This window comes from Marmota marmota, unplaced genomic scaffold (assembly GCF_001458135.2).
Source record: "Marmota marmota marmota unplaced genomic scaffold, marMar, whole genome shotgun sequence".
NCBI classification, from domain to species: Eukaryota; Metazoa; Chordata; class Mammalia; order Rodentia; family Sciuridae; genus Marmota; species Marmota marmota.
Window position 1 is genome coordinate 9,969,140 of NW_025999905.1, and position 20,424 is coordinate 9,989,563.

The window sequence follows — 20,424 nt, forward strand, 5'->3', positions numbered from 1 at the left end:
TGAATCCAGCGTCTCTTGCATGCTACGCAAGCACTCTACCAATGAGATGTATCCTCAGTCCTCAGGAATATCTTAAAGGGACTTATACTATCATTTTAAAAAATGTTATGTCAGTCCCTGGTGAGGTAGCAGTTATCATATCTGATGCGTAAGCAGTCCATAAATATAACAACTCCACAAAAGCTACAAATATTATGACCAACCACGTATAGACACATTGCTGAGTACTAAAGCTAATATCTTTTAGAATAATAGAACTGTCTAAAATATTAGCCAAAAATATGAATTTGAAATAACAATTACAAATTATTAATAAATTACTAAGTATATTTTTGTCTGTGGGAAAATAACTTTATACTTTTATATGATAGGGCAGTATGAAGATTTTTTTAATGTTGTGATAGTAAGTTATTTGTTCCAAAAAGGAAAAATTAACTTTGGATGGCTTAAGTAACCAACCACTCAATAGGTCATCTATCATCTTGGAATCTTACTTGCTTAATTTCTAAAATAAAAATATAATACATACAGATATTAGAAATAGGACTATTGAGCAAGTTTTAAAATAACAAATTACTAAATAAATTCAACAAAAATGTTTGTTAATACTTTATTAGTATTTCCTAATGGACAGAACATAAGGCAAACCAAATAAATTTTTTCATCTTTAGGTAATAAAAATAACTGACATTCTGATTGTTTCTTCTTTGATAAGAAGGAAAGTATTGATAGAACAGTTAGGCACACAGTTGACACTTACTGTACAATGATATGCACAAGGTATCTTTTAACAATTGTAATCCTTAAATGTGCTCTTTATATTTTCCCTTGTAATACAGGAGCCATGCTCCTATGAGCAATATTTGTCAATTATAAAAGAATTTTACAAGGAGTGACAAAAAGACTTTTAAAACAAGTCCTTAAATAAGAGGATGCAGCAACAACGGAATGTAAGTTGTTGGGTTAAGAAGACAGTTTAAACTACATCTCAAAACATTAAAAATTCATTTATTTTACAATTACTCAAATACACATGCATAAAATGAAAATATTGCACAAAATTAAAATTTTAGACGTGAAATTTGTATTGTTCTTAATTTTTTAAAAAATTGGTACACTTTCTGGTAGCACTTAACTGTATGATTTTTTTTTTTTTCAAACACCAGCTGCACAAACTTAAAATGAGCAAACTGAAATATTCAGGAAAGTTTTTAATGTTTCTTTTTTAAAAAAAAAATTAAGGCTAGCCAAGTGCATCCGTTGGTCAATGGCACAATTGTTTTCAGCAACTATTCAGAACACCCTAATTATAGGAAATGCTCATCTAAGTGCTATGTTTAAATCATACAATCAAATTTTTAGGTGAATAAACTATGATGGTTTCTAAGTAGTTTACATGTTACCTGAAAAATCAGAAAACCCAAACAAAGATTGATTAATTTTGAAGGTTCATTGCCTAAAGGCACCACTGACTTAAAAACACATTCAAAAATCAAATATCAGAAGACATAACGCCTTTTCATGTATATATCCATATATGCAATAAATGCATTCAATGTAACAACTTTATTAAACATAGTACACTGTACTTGACTCATGAGTTAAATATTTTACACACAGCTTGACCAAGTCATTTAAAAAGTATCTCTAATTTTAGCATGACCACAGCTCTCTCTGATGTAAAACACAGATGTGCATAGAGAAGATGCACCACCGTTTATAGACTACCATTTGACATTTCTGCTTTTGAAATATAAACTCTTTTAAACAAAATTTACTTTAAAAACCCATTTACTCAAATAGTTTTTGGTATGACTGCAGTTAACTTGCAGGGCTCGGTTAGGAAAATTTGCTATCCTACATGACCTTTCTTTCCCTGGTTGATGGTCAGTGTTCCTCACATTATATAGAGACTTTTTTTTTTTTTTCCCACATGTACACACTAGGCTCTTGCATGAATTCTTCTGTATACACTTAATTTATTCATGTCAAAAATATACTTGAAATGGGCAGGGGTATGTATGAAAATCATTGCACTTATGGCCATGCTAATGCTTTCCACAGATAGGTTTCACATATCCCACTTTTATAGCCTGGGGTGAGGGGAGGGGCTGGGACAGGAGACAGACTAAGTAGAAGAAATAATTCTTCCATCACAGCCACTGAGCATCTTTTTACACTTGCAAGTTGCAATGAAAGGGATTTCATTTATGTAATTCTGAAGACATGCAACACATGCTGAGCATGTGTACAGTGCAAGTACGCACACAGCATCATTAATAAATATGATTATTATAAAGCTTTAAAGGAAGGATTTATCCCATTAATAGGCTTCACTTTATAAGTAGGGTCTAAGTGAAAACAAGACACTAATATCTTGTTCCAATCTTAAAGCTCCCAAATAACTGGGATACCAATGCTCTGTCCCTTTATCTTAAGCACCCGGTCATTCTTTTAATCCTGGCTCAGTGGTCTGATAAGTAGCTTCACTATTTTAAGGTTTTAGTGTTAAAGATTTTTAAAACAAAAAAAGCTGACACATCCAAACCTTTAGTCAATGAAGTATTTAAAATTATGCAGAAATCCTGCACACAGGGGATATGAAGACTTTAGAGATGGACAAAACAGAGTGAGGAAGCTAGGAAATGCAGAGGCTTCAAAACTGAAAAAAGTATTTTGTTTTGTTGGTATAAAATTATTTTAGGGACTTTAATGTATACACCAAGGGGTTTTGCCTACTAGCTTTATTTAGAATTTTACATTATGCGAAATATAAATAAAAGCATATTTTAAAAAATAGTAGAGTTCTGTTTTCATTATTTATTTTCATATATATACACATAATAGAATTAGGAATTTGTATGTTTACATATGTCTAATACACTCATTAATCTTCTGATTTGCTATTTTTGTAGTTACCTAAGGCATGTCTAGATCACGCAATTTTAAAATTATCATATGGTAACTTTCAATAGAGTACTGTTTTCTTTTAATTTCCAAATTTTTAGAAGGACAGAATGTATTTGGCAGTTCTTCCAACAAATTATTCCCCTTCTGTATAATCAGTAATCTGTTAAAAACTAATCATTTTGAAACTTAAGTGAGAGCTACCACATGCTTCTTTTTCCACACAGAACGCCAAAAAAACTTAACTGAGAACCATAGAGAAAAACAGAGCCCTTAAAGCAAAAATGAATCAATTAAAATTTGTTCTATCCCAATGAATGATAAAATACAACCAAATACTATTTCTAGTTGGTTTCATTTTATACTGCTTTCTTTAATGTTACAAAACTGTAATTTGGGAATAAGGTTATTTCATTCTGTAAGGGCATTCTGTCATTTTTCCCATATCTGAAACAGATATTCTAAAGATCATTCACCTGGCAAGTCCACACTTACCTAAAATGATGACAAAGACCTACAAAATCATTATCTAAATCATACATTGCACAGTCTCCAACTATTAAAACAAATTAGTCAGTTTATCTGTGAACCACTGTTTTGTGCTTTCCTTAGCTCTCATATATACACTCTGGCACTTTGTCATTGCTGGAGAATGCTGATTAGTTTGAAACGGAAGAGACCAATGTCATTCTTGCATGAGATGAGGGCAGTATCCTCTCAAAGTTGCAAATTATGCACCAAATCATTTAAGACACAGAAATCTCTCGTGGTAGTGGCTGGATTATAGACGAGAATGAGAAGAACCAGAGTCTTATAGATGTATTAATATTCTATTTTGAGACACTAAAAGACTGGTGCAGACACAACAGTTTATGAGTTAAGCCCCAGAAGATCTGTCCATACCATTAGTCCTGGACAAAATGAACACCAGCTTCATAGATTGGAGTGTCACCTTTTTTGTAAAGAAGGCGCTTGAGTAGTTTGAAGTTTCTGTTTATATTTCTGCATCTGCTTTGACCGTGAATGCAGTTTGTTGAAAAGTTCACGGAATTTATACTGTGGAAATAAGGTTTCTAAAAAGCCTTCCAAGAAGACATAAACCATTCTCCTATTTAGCTGGTTGTGCTGAAACATTTCAAAAACACGAAGAATGCCTTTCCGTGTTGTCTCAGCTCCAATAATGTGCTTCAGTTCATCTAAATCAAGAAGGGGAAAATACACAGAATTCATTGTTTAAATAAGGCAAAAAAGGCTTAAGTTATGATCTTAAATGAAGTATGTAAAGCACACAATAGAGTAACTGATAAATAGCATGCATCCAGTTAATGCATTTCAGCTGTTTTAGAACTGACTTAAAATTATGCATGTCTGTATGCATGCACTTACCATCCACTTATACAGTAGACACTGGGAAACAATATGGCACAGGGAGAGTAAGGATGCAAACTCAAAAGAGTGCAAATTACAGTCGCAATCCTGTCCTGTAATACCCATGTGATATCCTTTCTCTGTTCCCTCATTTATTAAGTGGGGATTTCTAATAGCCAATATCCTTATAAGCTGTCATCTGTAAATTCTATAACAGTACACAAACATTCTTACTATATCTAATGAGCAATCAGAAACGCTATAAGTTAACAAACTAATCCAAGATTGTGAATAATGTTTTACCAGTACACAAGGAAAAACCCCCACTAATCCATGATCTCAAAAAAAAAAAAAAAAAAAACCAAAAAACTGTAGCATAGGAATAGTGCCACAAAAATATTAAAAGTATAAAGATGTTTATTGTGAGATAATAAGGAAAATGTGTCTTTATGGAAATGAAAACTAGTAGACTTTGCTACTTGGGCACAATTTTTGATACATATAAAGAGATGAAGAATTAGCCTTGGTGGAAAAAAACATCAATGAACAAATGAATAGTAAGTGTAAAAACAACAATCATATTCAAGAAATGGGGATAGAAAAGTCATGCTGAATTTTAGAATTCCTGTAAGAGAAAAGTAGAGAAGAGAATGGAAAAGTAAAGATGGTATGACAAGCAAGTTTGGAATTCACCCAATGAAGTTATAGAGATGGTGGAGTACAGGACCAACATATATGATTATTCTAGAATTATTCATAATCAGAGCCCCAAGCATAAATATTATTTTTGTTCCTTGAGAAAGGAACCTGAAACTTCCAAAAGATCTGTACTTACCCAGGACTATAATATAGTTTAAAGCAAATATGCTGCAAGTTTACTAAAAAGCAGGCAACAGATTATGCATAGACATAATCATATACTTTTCTATCTACCTTCACTTAGATCTTCATACCCATGTCATCTCCATGAGGCCTCCTCCCTTGTTCATTCTATCTACAACTGTAATGCACCTGACATTACTCATGCCCCTTCCCTGCATTACTTTTCTTCTTAGTATTTACCACTATTATACTACTTAATTATTTGTTTGGGGGGTATCTTCCTAAGAGAATGTAAGCTTCAAGAAAGCAATGCTATATGCAAAGAACAGTGCCTGGTATGATACACTTTCAATAAATATTTACTAAATAATTCCTTTCAGTTGTACAATTAAATTTGTCTGTAGCACAATCTGGTTATCATAAAAGTATATGAAATATCCTATACAGTTATATTGTGTGAACATATGAATATGCAACAAGTCCTACCATTAAGTACAACTATATGCACAAATATAAAATATGGAAAAATATTCTAAAAGTTACTCTTCGTTTTTCTAAAATGTTATTCCTTTGCTTTAACACCACCAAGTGCAATAGTATATATGTAAGAATTAAGTTATGTGGCAAATTTCTAATTTAATTGACATAGGAGAAAGCTTAAAGTTTTATAAGCACAGAAATTGGTACTATTTGTTAGTAAAGAATTTATAAATATGTCTTATCCATTTTCTACATCCATAATTAAAATACAGAGAAAAGTTATCTAGGCATTTTTAAAGATATTTATAAAAAAATAAGGGTCAAAACCTCCTTCTAGCCATACAAAACCAATTTTCATATTATACATACAGCCTCTCTCTTATGAGAAGACAAATAGAACACATTCTTCTAAGAGAGAGAGCCATATCCTAAGCAAGTAACTCAAATTAGAGCTACTATGTATCCCCTTTGGGATTAAAATTTAAATCACTGAAGATTAATAATAGACCAATCAGTTGTTTCTACGTGGAACAAACATTTTTTTCTTAAAAATCCCCATTTCATATTCTTTTATTAGGCCATTCATCCATCACATATTTAATGATTTAATAACCAAAATGTTTCAATGCAGCAGAGTGAAGTGGTTAAAAGCACACGCTTTCAATTCACTCAAAGATGAGTCAGTCCTGTCACTTAGGAGTTAGAAATCTCTGGAAGATTATTTAGCCTCTCTGAGGACTGTTTCCATACATATAAAGCTATGATATTAATAGTGTTTTGTTTCACAGGACTGTTGGTTAATTAAGAATATATAAGAAATACCTAGCACAATTATATAGTAAACCATTAAGATAGTAGTTATTATAATAAAATGAAATAGCTAATCTAGCATGATAAATTCTAAAAATTCAGAACTACAAATTACATGCTCACTCACCTGGCATAATTGCAAGTAATTTAGTTTTTCCTGCAATTCTTGTTCTCATTCGAATAGCTTTATCTCTGCATGGAACAGACTCTGCTAAAATGCCATTTGGCCAAAATGCATCTCTGTTAGAGAAGATTAAAAATCTCTGTAAACATTTTCATTTCTAATGACATAAGTTAATGAAATTATTACAAATTTCTATAGAAAACACAAATGTGAATGGAAAGATAAAACATTTCTGAAAATTTATATAGTTATAATGATATTCAACTAAAAACAACTAAGTGAAAGATTTAATTTTAGGTGTAAGAGGATATCAAAGAAAAATGGCAGATATATTCTGCCCTTTGGTAGCTCAAAAACACAAAGACAACAAAATGGAATATACAAACATAACCAGACATTTAAACTCAAAAGTCAGAACCTCTGGTGAGACTGAAAATTGGTGCAACCACTATGGAAAACAGTACGGAGATTCCTTAGAAAACTTGAAACACTACCACCATTTGACCCAGTTATCCTACCCTAGGTTTATACCCAAAGGATTTAAAATCAGCATACTACAGTGACGCAGCCATATTAATGTTTATAGCAGCTCAACTCATAATAACTAAACTATGGAACCAACCTAGTTGCCCTTTAACAGATGAATGGATAAAGAAATTATGGTATATATACATATAATGGAATATTACTCAGCCTTAAAGAAGAATGAAATTATAGCATCTGCCAATAAATGGATGGAACTGGAGAATATTATTGTAAGTGAAATAAGCCAATCCCATAGAACCAAAGCCAAATGTTTTCTCTGATATGCAGATGCTAATTCACAATAAGGGGACGGGGAGAAGAATGGAGGCACTCTAAATTAGATAGAGGTGAGTAAAGGGAGAAGAGGGGGTAAAGGGGTAGGAATAATAGTAGAATGAATCAGACATTATTACCCTATGTGCATATATATGACCTGTGTAACTCTACATCATGTACAACCAGAAGAATGAGAACTTATACTCCATTTATGTATGATGTGTCAAAATGCATTCTACCATCATGTATAAGTAATTAGAATTTAAAAATTTTGAAAAAAAAAAAAAGTGAGCACCTGCTGACTGAACAATTCATCCCCAAACTTATGAGATCTTAAATTTGGATACCTTAGAGTTTAACAGCTTTTCTCAGTTGGTCCACTCCATTCTCCTTATAACTAATTCAACATAAAACTACATCCCATGCCCACAACTTATAAATGGATTGAGTCTAGTAGTCCTATCACACATACAATAACCCATTCACCTTGACTTTCACATTATATTTGATTCCCGTTTCCTAATGTTTGGTCCAAAGGCAGGAACTAAGCGAGAGAAACTTGCTCTATCCAGAATTGATCTGAGAGAAACTCCCCAAAACAATCCCTGCATTAGAAATCCTGGGAGCTTTAAAAAATCTGAAATGTTCAGGCCTTCCACTTGGTTATCTAAGACAGCCAGCCCTGCGAGCATTGGTACATGTTAAAGCTCTCTGGGTGTTTCCAACATACAGCCAAGGCTAGAAATCAATGCTACAGAGAAACACCATTTTTCTACCCTGAAACAAAATGAACATGCCAGGGCAGATATTCCAATTTCTGGTACAAAGGGGAGAAACCGTTAAAAAAGCCAGATCTCTCATTTTCTATCATATGTGCCTTTGGGAAAACTACTTCTCTTAATCTTTACTTTTCTCATCTTATCTCTCACTCCTCAATGATTGACAAAGGGGAGGAACTCCATATATTTCTGTATATGAACCCATAAATTAATGTGTCAAAGCTGTTTAATTTGTATTATCCTCAAAAGCTCAAATATGTAATTAAAAATTAGACCATGGCCAGAGAGAGATTCTCTTAGGAAGTTTCACTTAAAATCAAGGTTAGTAAATACAACTGAAAAAAACTTAATCTCTAAAACTAGTATTTTATTATATTGCAATCTCTATACTAATATTGATTATCTTAAAGTTATAGTACTGTGATAAAATGTAGCCAATCATCTCATTTTTTTTCTTTATATTCTTTCTATTCTCTTTTTAATAATACAAAGATAAGTAGTTTCATGAGACAAATGTTTCTTACAATGCTTACAATTCTTTATGTTCACCAAAGATGAGCAGAAACCAACTTTATGGCCCGGAAAGAAATAAAAGTAGTAAAAATTAGTGATAACAATGCTAAACTCTGTACTACCTGAAAGAAGTGACCGTGTCTTAAGATATACCTGAAACGTTTCACTGAGTCAGCTACTTGTTCAGGTGAGGTCATCCAATCAACATGGTCAACTATTTTTCTGAAAGCAAATAAATTTAAATTAATATACTTAAAATTTTAAAAGGTGAATAAAATAAATACAACTTTTATAAAGCATGCACACTAATCTGGGTATAAATATCTCTGAGAGCAACAGACTGCTTTAATTATCTTCTTACAGGCCCAGAGAAGATATTCTGCCATGAAGGTTGAGAAATCTATTTCTAGAAGTGAAAGTTTAAAAGATAAGTAATAAATAAGATCAAGCTCCAAAGGTATGGGAGGGATGTACCTATTTATAGTATCACCATATGTAGCTCTAATAAGCTGCTGAAGTAAGTTTTTGATATTTCTTCGCAACCACTGATTTCTCTCTTTTAAGTCAAATACTTCATCCATGAGAAGCAGCATTACCCTAAGTGGAATATTGTCATCCACCTGACAAAATATGGGAAGAAACAGAAATAAACGTATCAGAGTTACATCCACTATGAATGGTTATTTTTGCTGCTTTTACAAACTGGTACTATTTCAGTAAATTAGAGAACAAGTTACATGATAGCCTTCAAAATTTGATGTTTCATTCTAATTTAGGAAAAAAAATAGTTTTTTAGCAGTCATTTTGCCAGAATAGAAAATTTTACAATGATGAGTAAATTCCAAGGCTGTAGGGGGGGAAAAAAAACCCCACAAACTTCTCAAAGTGTATCCATCAAAGGGGGGTTCATGATGGCATAACAAAAGATGATTTCTCTCTCATAACTTTTAATAGAGGCTGTACCAGTTTGATCAAGCAAATGCTAGACTCTTTGCTTATTTTATCATGATATTTCTCATAAGAATGAAATATTCTCAATATCTGTTTTTAATAGTATAAAACAACACAGAATAAAGTGTTTGGCTTAGTAAGTTGTGAATATTTAGGTGTTTTAAGGAAAAAGAAGTTGAAATTCAATTCAACCTACATCTAAATTAACATTATAAAGCCACATTTCACTAGCCTAGTAGAATTTTCCTTTAGCTTTTAACAACAGAAAACTAGAACACTTTTATTATGAGTATTCAATCAATGAGATTACAAATTAAGAAGTGGAATGCTTTCATGTGCAAAATTATGTAGGAAGTAAAAAACAGGTAAGGATTTAGGATTTCACAGAATTGCCAGTAATTTTGTAATTTTTTTCACCAATGAGATTTTCTTCCAAATTATTTTTTCATCAATGTTACAATTTAAATATAGAAAAAAGAATATCTCATTATCATGTTGTAAACATTTTCTTAGTGTACTTTTCATTCCACAAACAGAAGATTATTATAACTTTAAAATAGCTTAAACAAACCAGAAGGGAAAGGGAGACTCATTTCATTACCAAGGCAGAATAAATACTGCTCCATTTTCTAATAAAGCATATTCACATAGGTTTGGTGCCATACAACAATTCTAATAAGTAAGTAAACTGTAAACACCACAAACAAAAAGTTATGATGTTATGGATATTACACAAGCAAAACTCATAATAAAACATTATAATCTTGAAAAGGCAACAATTTAAGGTAGTTAATTATAAATAAATTTAATTGGAAATTTAAAGGAGATTGTTATTACTTCAAAATAAATCTGCCTAATAGAACAGAATACAGAGCCTAAAAACAAATTCAAATATATATAATAATCTGATTTCTGATAAGACAGAAACACAATATAGGGAAGAACAGGCCTTTTCAGTAAAAGATGTTTGGGTCAACAGGACCTCTACCTCATTCCATATGTAAAAGTTAATCCCAGATGAACTGCAAATCTAAATGATAGCACAGTAAAACAAAAAGCATTTTAAAGAAAATCACAGAATATTTCATGACTGTGCAGTAGGCACAGAGAAGATTATAAAATGCATTCTACTAGAAAGAAAAAGAGAGCTATGTAATAGACATGGGGAAAAGATCTGGATACCCACATACGACAGTTCACCAAGTAGTTGATAAACATGAGAAAGGTTCAACATTTCAGTCATCAGACAAATGTAAATCCACATGAAAAACAACAATTAGAATGGCTAAAATTAAACACAAAATATTGAATATTGAGCAGGATGTATACCCTTTAGCCCAGAAATTTCATTCCTAGGTGTAGACCTAACAGAAATGAGTGCTAGCTATGTTTTTTTTAATCCTAAAACATGTACTAGAATGTTCACAGGAGTTTTATGCATATTGTACAAATTGTGCTCCATTTACAGAGAAATACTACAAAGCCACAAGAACAAAGAAACTACAATCATACAAAACAAATGGAAGTACATCGCAATGTTAAGCAAAGAAAGCCAGACTTAAAGGAGCACCCACGTTACAGTTTTTCTTACATAAAGCACAAAGGCAGGGTAAAGTTAGGGGTTGAAATTATCCTCGGTGAAGACAAGAGAGTTTAAGGGCCAATCTGGAGTACTGGAAATTTTTTATTATTTCAATTACGGTGAAGATTACATGGACATGTATAGTTTTTAAAAATTCACCAAGATTAACACAATATGTGTATATGAATGATACATACATATTTATCAAAAAGTTAAGATCTGCCAAGTATAGTGTGAATTCCAACTATTATATTTATTACCAAGAATAAAATTAACTCACATTATCATCAAGTTGAGCTGAGACTCGACAATGTTCAGGATCTGAATCAGTCTTTGCAATTAAAGGAGGCACCTAACATTTAAAAAAAAAAAGAAGAAAAGAAAAAGTAAACACAACAAAGTAGGCATTGAAAGAACACAATATAATAACAAACCAAAACAAATACCACCATTTGATTTGATTTTTTGGTACAATATATAAGCACTTAAAAAATTTAGAATGGGAGACCTATATAGAAGAATGTTTATTTCATTACCCAAAGGTTTGTTTCTTTAAAAATGAATTGACTTTTGAATTTGGAAGGAGAAATTCTTAGTCAAACATCCACACTTTGTAGAAGAATTTAAAACTACTAGAGGTTAAGTGAATGGAAAACTAAACAGGAGCATAGCCAGAGAACAGAACTCTAATCTTCTTATACCATAAAAAGCTCTTGATAATATGTTAATAGGTTTAAGGAATTAACTCATTGTTACATAAGTTAAGAGGACAGAAAACAGAAAGAACCGTATTAGTCGAAAATCATTTGTCAGCATCAAAGGAACATTATAATCACCTATTTTAACCCCTTGAAGTTCTGGTAATGACCAAAAAAACCTAGAAAAGTTCAATGATTTTAGCACAAAGTCACAAATATTATGGCATCAGAAATAGTACTGTTACTCATTTCAGTGTTGGTATATTTTCCATCACTAGAAATAAAACTGGAGCATTATGAGAAGCATAAGAATTGATAGAAAAGTAAGATTTACCCACGCTATTTTAGAAATTGCCTTTTATATCAAGGAATATATGCTTATGTATATTTGCCCTTCATTCAAACCTGACCAATAAACAGAAAATTCTAATAGCTTTATGATTTTTAATAGCTTTGACTATAATCTTAAAGAATATATCAAGATTATTTTAAAAATATAAATTAAAAATGCACTAAACTACTTGGTCCAGTAGCTTGATCTGCTAATGCAGTGAAAACGCTTCCTGGGAAACTTCTGTGCCATTAGGAAGAACATACACAGTACTGCACAGACCCAGAGGCTGACGTGGATAAAGACTTTTCCTCCCTTAGATCTGGTCATCTCTCCATCATATGAATCAGAAGAAACTATAACTTTTGTGTTTCCTGAGAGAATACTAGTGTAGCTTATTTGTGAATAACATTTTTTACTTGTTTGCTACAGGATTTATAGTGTTATAGATTTGCATAATGAAATAAAATAATTAAAAAAGCAACTTTATTAATTTTACATATTGTTTTAAATGGGTTTTAGAAGTCTATGAGAGCAAAGACTGATGAGTGACTGGATTTTTCAGCATCCATTTCTGGTAAAAAACTTCCTTTCTTGCTTTTCATTTACAAGACTATACATCTAAAGTACTTCGGAAAGAAAATAAGGTAAATCTATGCAAGGAATTCAATACATCTTACTTGACTTAAAAATAGTTTGTTTTATACATTACTGAGAGTATCTTCTTACCTTGAAAAATGACTGCTTTATGTCTTGACCTAATCTTTCTGACATTTTGCCCATGTTGTCTGACATTTTAGTCATTCCTTCTGCCAAACTATCAGGAAGGGATTTAACTGCATTTGAAACATTCCTCATAGAATTTCGAAGTGGATTTACAAAAGTGTCCATCTAAAGGGAAAAAGGTATTGTGCCATGACGTCATTGTATCAGACATGTTATTCAACCCAGAAGTCCAGAAAAATGCAGAAATGTAATACATTAAATATACAATCATTTTCAGTCTGTACTATATCATTGCATCTTAAAGATATGTTGTCTTCTGTGTGTCTTAAAAATGTATTTTTACATTCACATTTATGATTTAAAAATTTGTAGACAAACACAATACCTGTATTTTATTTATTTGTTTTTTTAATGTGGTGCTGAGGATCAGAACCCAGTGACTCACACATGTACGGCAAACACTCTACCAACTGACCTACAAATCCAGCCCCAGCCATTATATATTTTAATCACAATACAAATCAAACAATCAGATATTTTGGGCAGATACTAAAAAGAAAACAAGCTAGTAAAATGAATAATTGGAAAGCTGAAGAAACTATTTAGATTTCTTTTTTAAAAATAATATTTAGGATACATAATATGTTCAGTTAGACTTTATCAAGAAAATTTGAAGACAATTAAAAAGAAAAAGAGAAGTTACAAATTAGAAAGGTAAATCATACCTTTTAAAGATAATATATAAAAATTATATACAAAAGAAAATATAAACACAGAGATATAAAAAGAAATAAAACTCTCCAGAGGAACAGGAATCAAAACCTGATATTCTGACTGTACAAATGTCAAATACTTTTAATTAAGCAAAGGAAAGACATCTAAATAAACCAAAAAAAAAAGTATAAAAGGGGTCTCTGAGAGATTTTTAACAAAGAAAAAGAAAAACACAAACCCAGTTGTACAGAACTGAATAATATATTTTAGAAAGCACTGAGTCTCATAAAAGCTGTCAAGGAAAATAAATTATGTCTCATGAAGGAAAGAAGAAAACAAAATAATAGTAACAAAAATGAACCTTATTGCTTAAGGAATATAACAATGTTAATAGATGATAGCAAGAAGACAAAACTTCTTCACTCTAATTATGTTTCCATGGCTTCAATTAAAACAAAATCTTTGAAAAGGTGAAATAACCAGGACAATAACAAATTCAAGATAACTGTAAAAGGATTGGAAGCTCTGGATACTCTATGGCTTAAACTGAGTCAATAATACTACAGATATGCTTCATGGAAAAACCAATTTAGGAAGGACACTGTCAGAATATACCCCAGAGTAGAACCAAAGGACAGAAATCAGGATGAAGGAGGATTTTTTAAAATCCTATCACTGGTAAAGAGAAGTACAAGGATTAAAAAGATGAAACTAATTTTTGCCTTTCTAATTCTACATACTACATATTTTTGGTTCACCAGAACAGTGTGTTCAAATCAATCAGGACATTATTTCCAACACTACTTTTTAAAAACTGCAATTAATATTGTAAATAAGCCAAGTCATAAGAATACACATGTAGATTCTAAAGAGTGAGGCCCTGGGTTCAATTCTCAGCACCTCATATTTAAAAAACGAAAGAAAGAAGGAAAGGAAGGAAAGGAAGGAAAGGAAGGAAAGGAAGGAAAGGAAGGAAAGGAAGGAAAGGAAGGAAAGGAAGGAAGGAAGGAAGGAAGGAAGGAAGGAAGGAAGGAAGGACTGTCAACAACTAAAAAAATAAAATAAAATAAAAATGTATAGCTTGAGGGAAAATTGCCACTTCTCTAGGTTATAATGTTCACAGAAGACAATTTTATTAGAAGCAAAAAAAAAAAAAAAAAGGCATGCATTTCACTTTAACCCACCACCTAAATTAAAAATTGTTTGAACACATTCAAACATATTTTAGAATTTTAAAATTCTCATATTTCACAGCAGAGATGTTAAGTGCAGCAAATACAACTTAACAAGTTCGTTAAAGGAACACAATCTCATAAGGTATCTATGCCTGGGTAACCTATCACTGAACACTTTTTTAAAGTGAGAGGAAACCTTATAGCCATGAATCAAGAAATAATTTTTTAAAAAGCTACCAGTGCACCATTCCAGACCCATGCAATCAATTTCTTTCTCTATATATGTAACTCAATTTTTTGTGAGTACAGTCTAAGCACCTGTATTAGAAGGGGACTGAGGTGAGCAAGGGTATGGAAAAATCTCCACAGGTGACTAATGCCTAACTCTGAAGGAAACAGAATTTTATAAGCATAAAGGCAGAGTACATCAATGTTCTAATACTTTCAGAAACATAGGATGCGTCTTAAAATAGATGTTTGGTAAGAAAGATATTAAACTTTCAAATTACCAGATACAGAAGTAAATTATGGATTGCTAGCACAAGTGTATGTTTAGCCTGATACAGATACTATCTCAATTACAGACTCAATTGAGTTCTTTGTAAGGACATACAATGAAATTTTAACTTAAATTTAGATCTCTACATATAGCTTACAATGCCTTCACATCATGATTCAAAACTAGATAGATATTGTGTGCACAGAAAAAGGATGCATGTCAGGTACTCTTCCTAGGAATTGTTTCACACATTATACTAAATTAGGATAAATTGTATGATCATTGAGTTATAAGGTATTATTTCCTAAGCTACAAATAAGCACTCATAAAATGTATGTACAGTATTTTAATTAATTACTATGCTATTTAATTTCCACTGAAATCAAGGGAAAAACATTATAATTAGCCAAAAAGAAAACACAAAACTAAAATCCCCAAGTTCTTGATATACATAAAAAGTATTCTGAAAAATTAAAAGAGGTCAAGATGACACTGGTGATTATTAATATATGATTTATGAAAACATATTTTTGTGGATTACCAGAAATGATTCAGAAAGATCTTTAGACTCCCATTCATGAGTTTGTTAAAAAGTGGTATATAACTGTTTAGCCATATGTAAGTGCTACTGCTGGTTGTTAAAAAACAAAAAAGTGTGCACTGAATATAATATTTCTTTTATCTTAGAGAGCTATTATCAATTCAGTAGAATATCTTTAAAATGATGAATAATAAGATACTATTGTGTCTATTACAATGTCCAGCACATAATTAACCTCTGAATAGATGTCTGTTCTTACTAGTAGCAGCAGCAATAACAGTGTTAATAGCAGCACAGCATGCTGGGTGAAGGGTATACAGGAATTCTTTTATCATTTTTGTAACTTTTTATAGATCTGAGATAAAGAAAATAAGGTGAACATCAAAGACACAGAAGAGTGGAATGCATTTCTATTGGTAATAAAGCTACTTAAATTTGGATTGGTTTTTTTTTTTGGTCGAGGTTTTAGGGATTGAACTAGGGGTACTCGACATCCCCAACCCTATTTTGTATTTTATTTAGAGAAAGGATCTCACTAAACTGCTTAGAGCCTCACTTTTGCTGAGGCTGCCTCAGCCTCCCAATTTAAAATGTTATCACTTAGATCATGAAATACAGAAATAAGCACCATTAATACTTTTTTACCACTGTAAGGTCTATACCCTGGAATTTAATGTTTCCATCCATTAGGATGTTAAAATCAACCATCCTAGACTAACTATACAAACTTCTACTTAACAATTATTAACTTTTATTTATTCTGCCAATCAATTAATTTTTAATTTTTTTTTTAAAAAAGCCTAGTCTTTTAAGGAGGGAAGGGGAATGGAACATTCTGAAATGATCTCAGTAGTTTAATAAAGTATAGAAGATAAATAGGCCAAGTTTTAGAACAATTTTCAAGTTTAGAACATATACAAATCCAAATTCATTTTCTTTTATCAAGAATAAAGTACAAAAGCAGACCTAAAAATAAACGACGCAACGATTTGCTTACCTTACGAGCAAAGTCCCCTTTTCCTTTACTGTAGGCTTTGTTCTCAAGGAAATCATACACACAGTGAGCCAAAGCTGGAGATGCTTTCATCATTTCAGGAGTTAACAGTAACTAACAAGGGGGGGAAAGTGTAGCTTAAATTGATAAGATAATGGAAATTAACTATTGTTTATAATTTCATTTCATAAAAAGAATGTAGAGAACTTTAATTTTATATTTTAAAAAATTACTCAGTTAAAATGAAGTCACTAATAACTCTATTACAATTAAGTATAATGTATCATCTTCCCACCTGCTATTTTAACTTTTAGTGCATGAAATGTGAAAGTTGTACAAATATATTTACTATTCTATTTTCTGGTCTTACAGTTTATACTAAGAAGATACACAGTAGAAAGTTACATTATTCACATAATAATGCTAAGAGTTAACCCTCAGTAGAAACATATTTTTATGAAACAAATAGTCCAAAAAAAAATTCATACAAAACTTTCAAGAATTATGAAGAGTCCCAAACAAAATATTGCTTCCATAATAAGTGCCAATGAATGTAACATTCTAGCTTAGTTCCTTCAATGGAAAATGTTGTGATATACTTGAGTTATATAAACTCAAGATGAACTCAAGATGTATAAGGTACAACCACATTTAAAAGACGTACTTCATGGCACTGAATTTGAAAAAAAGCTAGTCATTTTCTAAATCTTATAAATAATTGACAGTTTTTAAAGTTTGGTACTATAAAAAAATTACAACATGTGGTAAGAGTCATACAAAGGATACCGGATATTCAGCTTTAAACCAAGAGAGGAAAAAGGTGAACAGTAGCAAATATTCACGTTTTTGGTATATTTTTAGTACATCATAACATGAAATTTCAATGATGGCTAAAACAAACCCAGACACAGCTAAGTATATTTGAGAGAGAAACAGGAAAAAAAAAACTTTCAAATAAAATATCCAGTATAATACTAGCTAAGTTTCACAAAATTCCAAGGCACAGGTCAGCAAGCTTTTTCTGTAAAAGCTAGATAGTAATTATTTTAGGTTTTGTGATCCATGGAATCTCCCCTGCAACTCGTCAACTCTGCTGTTGGTGAAAGCAGCCATAGACACTGGATAGTAAATGAAAGGAGTGGTTATGCTCCAATAAAACTCCTAGTAGAAAACAGATGGTAGGCTTAGATGGGCTCTGCAGACTGTAGTTTGCTGATTACTTTTCTAAAGGATAGGGAACCTAAATAACGAAACCCAATAAATCTGGCCTGATGCTTTATCTAATACATGTGAAAACTTTATGAACTACACAAACTTTGTAAACAGTATAAAAAGCTATAAAGAGATATCATTATTACAGTTGACATCTGGGTACCTAGGCCTAAAACAGAATTACTTCTGGGAGTACTCATAACTCAAGCAGCTAAGTCACTTGTGAGACATGTTTGTTGTCACTCCACAACAGAAAATTGCATGTCCAAGACGCTACAGATAAGAGGCTGAGGCAGGAGGATTACAAATTCAAGTCAGCCTTAGCAACTTAGCAAGGCCCTAGAGAATTTACTGAGACCCAGTCTCTAAATAAAATACTAAAAAAGGGCTGGGAATGTGGCTCAGTGGTTAAGTGCCCGAGTTCAATCTTTGGTACCCCCCAAAATAAATAAATAAATAAATAAAGATAGAAAGAAAAAAAGAATAACCCTTTAGATGATATACCCTCTCTTGAATTATTCTATAATTTTAGAAGCCTTAGAATCATTCTAGGCCATGGAAGGCATTTACATTGATAATTAAAATTAAAACCTATTCACTTTTAATATACAATTCAATACTATGTATTGAATTTGAGACACTTAACTTTTTATTATGCCATAAAATACCTATACTTTAATTTGGAAAGGGTACATGTGTGCATGTACTCATCTAAACTTTAAAAAGTAAAATCCCAAATACTGAGTGTTTAGAAAACTTCTCAGTTAATCAATAAGCACAGAAATAGTGTTCATACATTCCTGACTGGCCTGCATGTCACATTTGACAAATTACTCAAAAAAGGGTTGTTATTCCACTATTATAGTAAAAATATTCTTTTTCCTTTTCTGATGTTGGAAATTGAACCCAGGGTCTCCTGTATACTAATGAGCATGTACTCTACCACTGAGTTATACTTCCAGTCTCTGTTCTTTAATAAAGAAATCTATGGTGTTATACTAAAAACACAGAAAATAATAAACATGGACTTACCTGCAAATAGGCATTTAGATCCTTTTTTCTCTTTTCTAAAAAATCTCTATCCATATTATTAAAAGTCTTTTTACCAGGAAGCTTCAGTATGCTTGACAAATTTTCAAACTATAAGACAAAATACATTCAATAGTCTTAATTTTTTATAAAAAGAGAAAAAAAAAAATTCCACGGGAGGATTTTCTATATATCAAACAGAAAACCAGATAATTTTGGAATATATTTTTGTGCATTAAGCAAAAATTGGAAAATAAAAAAATACCATCACAAACATTCCCCACAGTTCTCATGTTTTTTATTATAAAAAAATTTCAGTTAAGAATTACAAATGTGAATCATTTGAGTATAAAACATTTGGGGTTTTAATATTCTAGTTTTCAGATTACTCAAAAAGTTTCATAATAAAAGATATTTTAAAATATTTTCCTTAACAACCCTTTGACTTGTGAATAAAATATTGACAAATAAAAGTTTTAATGATCAAAGTGATGAGCTCCTGGCTTGTAGAAAGTCTAATAAAAATATTCTCAATATTAATGACTACAAATCAATTATTACAATACATAATTGCTAGAAGTAGAAAAGGCAAATTTCAAAATATAGAGAGCAGCTATACTAATAAACTATAACAAACACTGATAATCTTCCCTTTAACTACATGAAAAACCTCTACAGGTTACACTAAAATATATAAATAAATAAATAAAAATAAAATAAATAAAAGCCTTAAGAGCCATATGCATGTATCTTACCTTTATAAAATTAACAACAAGAATACGTGTACATACTATTAGCCTAACATTTATAGACTTAACATTTGGGAGTATCTTCAAAGGTCCATGATAGTAATCAGGTATGCATTTCTGAAACACAGGAGTTTTTAATCATGTTGGCTGCTGAAAATAGTATAAGAGCAGAGCCATTCAGCTATGGCTATCCTTGCCAACAGCCTAAGACCTGAAACTTTAAGCAGCCTCACTGCTTTTCCCATGAGATACAAAACAACTTTAAAAAAAAAAAAAATTCTTTGTTTAAAACATTAACATCTCTGTAAAGAAAACCGATTTCTGTTGCAAAGATTAAAAACAAGAGAAAAAGAGGTTTAGCATAATTTCTATTCCCAAACTGGAAGATTCTGATAAATTATTAAACGTTATGAAAAATCTGATGGTTGCTTAGAGCTAAAATGTGAACAAGTGCTAGAATGTGAACAAGATCATTTTATGACATACATACAAGGTTCAAGTAGTTCTTTTGCTACAGTTATAGTAAGTTAAACAAAAAATGCTAGGGGCAATTTACAGAGAAAACATTATTTGGTAGTGATATTCATAAATTTGGCGATTCAGAAAATCAACAGAAATG

General features: G+C 31.4%; 1 protein-coding gene across 5 annotated transcripts in view; it reads right to left on the reverse strand.

Annotated features, from left to right (window-relative positions):
- Positions 1–1,228: 1,228 nt before the first annotated feature.
- The window catches only part of Snx13 (sorting nexin 13), a 150,328-nt gene continuing 131,132 nt past the window's right edge, over positions 1,229–20,424 (reverse strand). For 4 of the 5 annotated variants that reach the window (XM_015498128.2, XM_015498130.2, XM_048799658.1 and 1 more), the window contains 8 exons: positions 19,060–19,167; positions 16,819–16,929; positions 12,896–13,057; positions 11,418–11,489; positions 9,079–9,224; positions 8,758–8,826; positions 6,515–6,627; positions 1,229–4,103 (listed from right to left, as the gene is read on the reverse strand). In XM_015498128.2, coding sequence (XP_015353614.1) covers positions 3,856–4,103; positions 6,515–6,627; positions 8,758–8,826; positions 9,079–9,224; positions 11,418–11,489; positions 12,896–13,057; positions 16,819–16,929; positions 19,060–19,167 — 1,029 coding nt within the window. In that variant the 3' untranslated portion in view covers positions 1,229–3,855. Of the gene's footprint in view, positions 4,104–6,514; positions 6,628–8,726; positions 8,827–9,078; positions 9,225–11,417; positions 11,490–12,895; positions 13,058–16,818; positions 16,930–19,059; positions 19,168–20,424 lie in introns of all 5 variants that reach the window. The other variant, XR_007346132.1, reaches the window with a different exon arrangement.